We start from the raw sequence: 9,866 nt of genomic DNA, 5'->3' as shown, positions 1-9,866 counted from the left end.
CAGATCTACTACGCGGGCCGCTGCCCCACCCCACCCGACCGACGCCGGTCCTCCCTAGCCACGGTGAGGTCCTCGCCCGCCCCATCCTCGCGCGCCGTCGCCGCGGAATTCGGCCTGGCACTGGGTCGGCGACCAGGCCCGGCTGTCCCTAATCGAGCTTCAGTCTAATGGATTCTGACGACAAGAAGTTTGGCAAAGGTACTGCTCTCAAAATGCAGAAAAGTGGTATTAGCAAGCATATTCATCTCCTCTAGGGAATTTTGCCTCTGTAATTAACTATGGATGTTTATACAATTATACCACACATTGTCGGAAGTTGCATGGATTTCTCACCTTTAAAGATGAAACCGTCCCGTTGGGAGCATCCTCTGCTTCATTAAGCATCTACTTTAGTTTATTTCGTTCGTTACGTACTGGGATGTTGCCATGCCTATTTGTGTTTGTTACCTGATATTCTCTTTGTTTTTCTTTTCGTAAGGTATCTGTCTTTTGACCACCCAGATTCAAGTTTTAACCAGTAATAAATAGTCCAATATTACGTGGGTTACTGGATTATGTTACACAATTGATACCATTCTACTTGTATGCAGAAGTACTTCTCTATTCGTTATGACGATTGTTATCTTGTAGCCATCAGCAAAGTATTGCACAAGAAATATACATTCAATTTTCAAACTTGGACAGTCAATCTTTGTCCTACATTTGATATTTTGAGTTTGCAGCATCTCTGGAATCGCCAAAATTTCCTCATGTTGACATTTTTTTGTCTATGTTGAACAGCAATATTTTCTGTTGTGCATCACGACAAGCTACTTTATTAGACCCTACCAGAGAAATAAGTGTCCATTGTACTTGTATGCATGAGTGCATTTTCCTGACATGGTTCTTGATGTGCATCCTTCTCCAAATTGCCTTGGTTATATGCAATGCTGGTGGTCCATAATATGACTCTTTCTATTTCAGGACCTAAGGAGCTCACTGGTGCTGTTGATTTAATAAGTCAGTACAAATTGCAGCCGCACCATGATTTCTTCTGCAAGAGGCCTTTGCCACTTGCAATCTCAGATACACATTACCTTCACAATGTTGTGGGGGACACTGAAATTCGGAAAGGAGAAGGAATGGAGCTAGATCAACTCGTTCAGAATGCATACTTAAGGGATAAGCCTCCTTTTATTAAGACCTTTGATATGGAAACTCTGGGGCAAGCATTTCAGCTTCGTGAAACTGCTCCAGTAGATTTACCCTCTGTAAGATCATTTTTGCCATCCCACTTTTGCTTCATGGTGTTATTGCATTTTCCTATCATATACTTACCAATCAAACCAATCAACAGGCTGAAAAAGGTGTACCTACTATTTCGGGCAAACCGAAAAGTGAGTCCAAGGACAAAGAGAAAAAACATAAAAAACACAAAGACAAAGATAAAGACAGGGAGCATAAGAAGCACAAACATCGACATAAGGATCGGTCTAAAGACAAAGACAAGGACAAGGATAAGAAAAAGGATAAGCATCATGAGAAGGTTGCTGCATTTTCTGTATGTTTAAAACTTCAGTATGTCCAAGTCTTACTCATCACTTAGCTATACTTTATATGTCCACAAATTGTTCAGAAAAGGAAGCATGAGGGGACGGAGGATTCGGCAGATGTGCATAAGCACAAAAAAAGCAAGGTGATATACATTCATCATTTGCTTCCTGGTATAACAATTTTTCTTGCAGCACATTTTGTTTGTCTGTTAACATGACTTATCTATGGCAGCATAAGAGTTCCAAAACCGATGAGATGGGTAATGGACTTAGTTAGCTACACTTTTCTTCTTACTTCTATTGTCAATCAATGTCATATTCTGTTAAAAGGAGGCTCAAAAGGTTTCTGTCACCAGACCCGCTGCAGATCAATTGGTACGTGCTTCTTGAATTTTTATTTGCTGCCGGGTTGACGCAGAAGTTGATTGTTTTGTACTGCTTTTCTTAATTCTCTGTCTTCCAGTGAAACATGAATTAAAATGTTTAAGATTTAAGCTGCATCATGAGCTTGTGTTTTTAAGTCAACATAAGAGTTTTATTTTATTGTTTGGAGCCTAAATGATGACTATTTTAACCTTTAGCGAATTATTTATTAGTCATTCAAGAGAATAAGATCTGCCTTTTGCATGACTTTGCAAATATTAGTCTCATTTGATTTTATCTGCATCTGTACAATATGTGTGATGTTAGGCACGATTACCCTGACATTACTTTATGTCGACCGTCAGTTTTGGACCTGTGCCAATTTCATTTCTTCAGTCTCACTTGACTTGAGAAGTTCAGTCAGATACTTCCTTTGATTAGCATCTCTAGTGGTATTAATATATCAGTCATAGTGGGACTGCTGATTTTCTTTAATATATGGCATGATCTGGTTAGGTCTGAGTTGCATCATAAATTCATAATGTAGTCACTACTCTTATACTGTTTTCAGTTTACGTTGCACTTTGACCATAACATATGGTGATTAATTGGGACACAATGAACTACTCCCCTAAATATTTGTCTTTCTAGAGATATCAACAAGTGATTACATACGGAGCAAAATGAGTGAATCTACACTCTAAAATATGTCTATATACATCCGTATGTGGTAGTCCATTTGAAATCTCTAAAAAGACAAATATTTTGGAACGGAGGGAGTATTAAAAAAAGATCACTCGCAGTTTACTCAGTGATGTTTCTTTCGAAATCATCACATGCCATTTGTAACTGTTTAATGATCTGCACCTTGTATAACCTTGGAAATTATTATACATTCAAATAAGATATGAAAAACACTGCTATACGAACACCAATGGGGAACAACATTGGCAAACAATAGGCTTTTGTTTGCATCTGTGATCATGCAGACTCTAACTCTTACTTTTATGTGGGTGATGCAGATATCATGAATGGCTGTTTATTTGAAGGTGCTTCAGATGAGCGTCTTGCCTGCTGCTAATTATGTTCTTGCAGTGTGGACCCTGTGGAAAATGTAACTTGTAACATGGGACAATCCAACTGTATTTTGCAACTTTTTGTCCCTCGCTGACTAAATTGGTTGCCTTGTAGGAACATTTAGATAGGACTTCTAATGAGATTTTCTTTCTTAAGATTAGAGAATCTGAATAGGTGGTTTTGATGAGATAATTCTTAAGACTAGGAGCAGCCACCTATTTCTTTTAGATAGGACTTTTAATGAGTTTTTCTTAAAGATTAGAACATCTGGGTAGTTTGTTTGTGATGAGATAACTAGGAGAATTTCGCTATTTTCTTTAGATAGGGCTTCTGATGGGATTCTTTTAAAATTCAGGACATGTGTGTAGGTCCCTTTAACGAGACATTTATCAAAGACTAGGAGCAGTCCATTATGCTGACCAAGCCTGTGGTAAAATCATTGATGTAGCATGAGTTTGTAGTAAAAAAATAGTCATTGTATGATATGGAAATGAAGCTATGTTCCTTGTGCCAATGAGGTAACTAATTAATTCACCACCGCCTGTGCTTGTTTCAAAGTGAAAGTTATCAGGTTAATCTGTATTTGTAGAATGTCGAGCCTAATTGGTTTGATGCCAATAATTGGCATGCAATTGTTGGCAAGTCTAAAATTTTGGCTCTCAATTGGTTGGTTACCAATTGGTTCTTGCCCACCTCTCAAAAAGTTGCCAACTTTTGGCAACTTTTGGTTTGCCAAATGTTGGCTTGCCTAATATTGGCAATGCCAAACCTTGGCAGCGAACCAATTAGCCTCGGACATGTCTTGCGTTTTCAAGAACTTGTAAAGATGGTCAATTTGACATGAAACCCACCTTTGTCCTAGAACACAGTAATGTTCTGCTTCTACCCCAGGTATTGCGGACCCTAAGGCCAAACGCATAAAAAAACATAGACAAACCAGACTAAAACCAAAGCATTATTCTCTCTTGCAGCTTCCTCAAGTATTCCTGGGGCCTCTCATTACCAAATCTGTTGTGTTTTGAGTATGACAGCAGAGAGGAAAACTAGGGTGATCATCTCATTCCATTAGAGCGGTCGAATAGTCGAGGTGGGGTGGTTGTGCCATCCATATATCAATACTAGCCCATTACATTTTACTTATGGTAGCACAATAAAGATCCAAGATACTTCATCTTGTCTCTAGCTATAAGTTTAGTTCAGCAGAGGAGAGGATATTATATATGTTACTAGTTGAGCTAGAGGATAGTATATACTACTCCCTAGTGCCAAGAACGTTCTTATATTACGGGACGGAGGGAGTACCATATAACGACACGGATTCACACTGAAGACTGAACAAGTGAGACATATGATAGAGCAAGAAGAATCAGGGATCCTTCATCTCATCTCTAGCTAGATGTTTGGTTGAGCAAAGAAGATGATATGTTAGAGGAAGAGAGAAGATGTTAAGATGAATGGGGATCCACAATGGTACTGTCATTAGTGATGCCTTCACACCAATAGATGTAAGCTTTGCGGTTGGTCTCATGAACCACTTAGAGCAACTAGATATCCTTGAAAAACTAACGTTTATAGGAAGTTGGGGTAAAGAAATACCTTCAACAGCTCACGTAAACCAAGAAATTTTTATGGCATCCTGTAAAAACACCTCTGTCCTTCAAGTTTACTGGAAGATGACCTCCCCGTATTATTTTGATGGGTGGATAACCGCCTGAAATTTCATGAACGCCACCGTCGAAACGCCGGTACAACACTGCGTCGTCGTGATGCCGCACCGCTGCCTTCCTGTCGCCCCCATCGAACGGGGCACTGATTTGCGAGCCCTAGGCCTAGTCTAATAAAAAAAGATTTTACAGGAAGGCATTTATAGGAACTGGGAAAAGTTGTCATCGTGAAAACTTCCCGTAAATTATATAGACATCCTGAAAAATGACTTTTACGGAACGTTTTTTACGGGAGCTCTTGGAGTCGCTCTTAGTAATTTTTGCGGTTGCACCACCAAACGTAAAGAAAGTTCGTGTGGGCTGCCCTTTGAGCAAACTCTTTATAGAAAAGATTGCGAGTGGAATGATGACCTCAGTGCCATGACCCCCGGAGTATTACTATCACAAAAGGATTGATTTTCGATTGACCGATTGTGCATCAATTCACTTTTCTGTAACAAACAATTCACTTTTCTGTAATAACCGAAACAGATCAAAGTTCCGCATTCATTCAGGTCGTTCACTACCATTGTACAACTAACTAAGAATAAGTACAATAGAATGACGTAGACGAGCTATAAGACTTTAAATATTATATTTTTGATGAGATGGAGGAGAGAGAGAGAAAAGGAGAGAGAAGAGATGCAGGCTACTGATTAACAGCCGACTGTAGCACATGCTCCTAGACACTTTGTGAGAGCGAAAGATGGACTATATATCAATAAAGTATCACCTATTTATATGCAACCATTATACTTACCAGCTATAAACTTGACTATAGATGATGTGACAAGATTATACAGCCAGCAGTTGGTGATAATATTAACATCGTCGGAGCATGTTCTAGTGCATGTTCAAAGACTGTCACTCTGTCCTGGGCATCCTACATGGACTCAACTAACGTCGTCGGAGCTGCCAAATAGATCCTAGTGCAATAACTTTGTAATCACTACATTGTTCATCCCAGAGCATTGCTCCCTATGCATAGAAAATGAAACTTGTTAGCTACTTCAAGTGTTTGATCAGCAATACTATTAACCGTGATTGGCTGTTCCAACAATTGTATTTGTGAAAAATATGTGAAGCGTCTCAACCTCCTATAGGTGGCCCGCGTGGTGTTTATAGATTGATCGGGCTTATGTAGTGAAGTGCATACATTGTAACACGCGTAGAGAAAGAGAGATATACATTAGGGTACGTAGAGCTTAGGACATCTCCAACGGCAATCCGCAAATTTCCTTCCGTATCTGTCTACGGACAGAAGGGACCAGTCCCCGGACTACGGATGTGGTAGGACGACATCCAATCCTAGCATGTATATGTCCCCCGGTAAATTCAAATTCAAATGTACTCCCATCCAATCCATACAATGCGCCCGATCGCATGCCCCATCACAAAAAAAGGCAAATATGCTTAGTTCTTACATGCCCGAATTCAAAAAAATATCAATCAATCCGACAGTCCGTGCATTTCTGTCCTGCCGGACTGACAGTCCTAGCATGTTGCTCCCTGATCAAGGAGGTGCCGTTGCCGCCACGTAGGAAGCCTCCGCATCCGCCTCCGCCCTCGCCTCTGTCGCGTCCTCATAGTCTGCTGCCGCCAACGCATCTTTCTACCGCTGCAACATCTGGAAGCGGACGGATTGCATGATCATTCTTGCGCCGATATCCAAAGAGTCAATATTCAAGGTCAACATCTTGGCGTCCTATGCATTGATGGTGATCTTCACCCTCTTCCCCTCGAGCGCGGCCTTTCTCTGCTTGGCAGCGTAGTAGTACGGAGGTTTGTAAGGCTTAGGCCATGATGCCATTCGTACTATGCAACGCCCGTCTGACAGCGTCTGCCACGGCCGCACTGACCGCTTCGTCCGCCACGACCTCCACGCCCATCGCCACTAGCAGGCCCACCGGCGGCAACCACTTCTTCAGCTTCTCCTCTTTTGCGGCCTTCGCTTTGACGCGATGAGTTTGCCACGTTGCAGAGCTGATATTTCGGGCGAGCGTGATGCTCGGATCCTTCGGCACCTCCACCGGCTCCATCTCCGACAGGTTCTCTGATGGCTTCATGCGTCGACGGTAGAAGGAAGGAGAGGGTGGGAGAAAAGAACGGGAAGTGGGCGGAGAGCGGCGGGGAATGGAAGAAGAGAGGGGAGGGGATTTTGGCGCAGAAATAGTGCGTGATGCTACAAAAGCGCGGGCTCTGCCTACCTTTTTGGTGGCCGGGGAAGGGGGGGGGGGGCAGATAGTGACGTTTCTCGTGTCTGGACTCCCGCAAAGCCTCCCCCCACGTTTGTCTCCGATTTGCAGGAGAAATCGCGTCCCGACCGCGCCGCGAACCGATACAAGACCGCATTAGATGGCTTCCGCGGTCCGGATAGTATGGTCCGGACGCTTGCAGGAGGTTTGAAGGTCGGTGTTGGAGATGCCCTTACAACTTATATGGACAACAAGTCTAACAACCTACCCAAATAACTCTATGCACCATATAACCAGTTTAAGACCCCCGTTAATCATAACTTCATCAAGTTGAGATTTCGCTTCAATTCTTTAAAGTTTTTTTTCTAGTGTGTTTGCTCCTTGCATAAAAGACTAGATAAGTCGATGAATATGTGGCACCAAGATAGTCACACCGTAGACATTTTTTTCCTTCAAAAAGTACGATGACTCCCGGCCTCTGCATCAGGGCGATGCATGCAACCATTTTATTAATTATTTACCAAGACCTTACAAAGTAATACATCAATAAGTCTGAAGCCATCATCTTGGCAACATCTGTCTCTACTCCTATCAACTTGATGAAGGGGTGCCTATTGTCCAGGCCACCTGCCCACCCAACATCTAAAACCGGAGTCCTCAACCAAGCCACAATCGACGGGTCTGGGGCACACACCGGTCCATCACACTATCAGCGGGCACCGCATGCGCACGTTGCAGAGGACACCGCCACCATCTTCCATCGATCCATCTTCAGAGCAGGTACCTTGCCAGGCCTATCGTCAATGCCACCACGACGCCAGACAATGCCAACTCCCTACGTGCGTCCATCATCACACATCTGTCGCTGAGACCTTGCAGCGCCACGCCGCTGAGACTCCACGTCGTCGATGCGTCACATGAAACGCCGCTCCACCGCTGAAATTGTCCACTCGTCCCTTGAGCCAATGCACACCGCCAATAATGATGCCTCTAAGGGGGGAACGACACAAGAGCGCTCTGACATTCGATCGACTGATCTAGAGTTTCTCGCGGAGGTAGCAGATAGAGTCTGGAGCTTCTCCATAGTGATGCCTTCAAGAAAGGGACGCCACAGAAGAGCGCCGCCATCGCCGGCCTTGGCAACTAGCCGAGAGCAAGATTTTCACCTTGATCTTCTCGACGAACCTCCATCCAGCATGGTGTGCACGGGACATGCACCGACCTCCGCCACCACGCAGCGAGCAGGCCGCACCGGCTAGATCAGATCAGACTGGAGGCCAGACCACGCATGAAGCCGACCCGTCCACCAGGCCCTCCATGCAGCCGCCACCGATTCAAAGTCAAATGGCCTGCCGCCGCATAACCGGCTGCCGTCGCCCGAAGCAGGGCCGACTGCCACGCCACCAGGACTCGAACGACCGCGACTCTCACGCCGACGGGCCCCGCACCACCACCACCATTCCGTGGGAGAGAGGAAGACCCTGCCACCACCGTCGACCCCCGGGCTTAGCCTGACGGCGTCCCCCGACGGCGGAGGGAGGGGAGGAAGGAGGTGACGCCCCCAACGGCTAGGGTTGCGGCACCCCCCGTGTCACCCGATCGGGGTTGACACGGGGGTCGGGATGGGATGAAGAGAGAATGATGAGAGGGTTCCGGATCTGCTCTCTGTTCTTTGTTGTGGAGGTGGTGGGCCGAGGAGGGAGATCGAGCGACGGCCGTGACACCAAAGACATGGAGTTTGCTCATGACATGTTCCGAGTTATTTCAGCATAGACTGTACCCAAATAATCTGTACTATTGCATTTGCCAATGCTTTGCATTCTGCTTCTATACTTGACCTTGAACCTATAGCATGTTTCTTTGCACACCATAAGACTAGATTAGGACAAAAAAATACCGCAAAACCACATGTCGAAGAACATGCATTTTGAAGTTATATACCAAAATGAAAATATCTTTCATTTTTTGCTAGTATTTCAATTTTAGGGCCTCATTTTACATTTCGCATGTACTCTTCTACTTATGTTGTACTGAATAATGCTTTTGACACTTCAAATAAAAATGGCTATGTGCATCACAACAATGCGGAGCCCGGGAGTGGGGTCTTAACCTCTTCTTTCCAAGTGTCGCCAACGAGGGCTGGGACTGGAAGCAGCTCCCCTGACGTACATCACATGCTGTTGAGGGCACTGCCATGTGGGTCTAATTTTCGGCGGGCCCACCTGTCAGTGGTCGAATGGCACCCTACCGTAAGGAAGAGGATCCTCATCCGGTGGGACTACCCGCTCGATGATGAATCGGAGGTGATACAAGGCAGGTTAAGTCGGAATCTAGAATATTGCTACAGTTAGGAAGTGATGCCGCATAATCAGCGGAATATTAAGTTTTCTGCATACAAAATTCAAAATCTGTGATTGCCATGCTCACATAACAATTATGCTTTTGTATGATGTAACGAGATGACATTTTTTTGACCGAACTGTAACGAGATAACATGTCATTGCTGTATGCAAATGCAAATCTAACAACGAGCACAACTTTTCATCTCCTTTCCATGGTGGAAATGTAGAAAATGCACTCGATGGTGCCAAAGCAAGGCTAGTGTAGTAGGTCTATGACCATTACACATCGTGTTCATTTTGAAGCAGAGTTCCCCATGCATAGAAAACGGAACATGCTAGATGTTCGACCAAATGTATTAACCGTGACTGTACTGCATTGAGTAGTCCAGTGATGGTAATCTTCCGTGCAGCTACACGCACCGTGCTACGCAAGCTCATGCATCTGTTGTCTAACCGAAGGCTAGAAAAACAGTTCCATGTTGGCAGACCAAGTAGATCGCACTGCAGGGGCGAATCCACATCTTTCTGGCAATGAACGCAAAACGTGCTGCCGCGAGCCTTATGTAGGCTGTTGACAAGTTCCCTAATGCCTTCCATTACTAGCTAGATAGTTGACAGGCTTATGTGCAGTTAAGTTGGATATGCATAAGGCAT

General features: G+C 44.3%; 1 protein-coding gene across 1 annotated transcript; it reads left to right on the top strand.

The window, feature by feature from the left end:
- The first annotated feature begins 6 nt into the window (after positions 1-6).
- Positions 7-3,486, top strand: LOC119307281 (probable mediator of RNA polymerase II transcription subunit 19b). The gene is made up of 6 exons (XM_037583359.1): positions 7-198; positions 964-1,250; positions 1,337-1,525; positions 1,616-1,675; positions 1,765-1,907; positions 2,918-3,486. The coding sequence occupies exons 1-5, from the start codon at positions 168-170 to the stop codon at positions 1,807-1,809; spliced, it is 612 nt and encodes a 203-aa protein (XP_037439256.1). The 5' UTR covers positions 7-167; the 3' UTR covers positions 1,810-1,907; positions 2,918-3,486.
- Positions 3,487-9,866: the final 6,380 nt, after the last annotated feature.

This window comes from Triticum dicoccoides, chromosome 5B, assembly GCF_002162155.2.
Source record: "Triticum dicoccoides isolate Atlit2015 ecotype Zavitan chromosome 5B, WEW_v2.0, whole genome shotgun sequence".
NCBI classification, from domain to species: domain Eukaryota; kingdom Viridiplantae; phylum Streptophyta; class Magnoliopsida; order Poales; family Poaceae; genus Triticum; species Triticum dicoccoides.
This window is presented reverse-complemented; position numbering and strand designations above follow the sequence as displayed.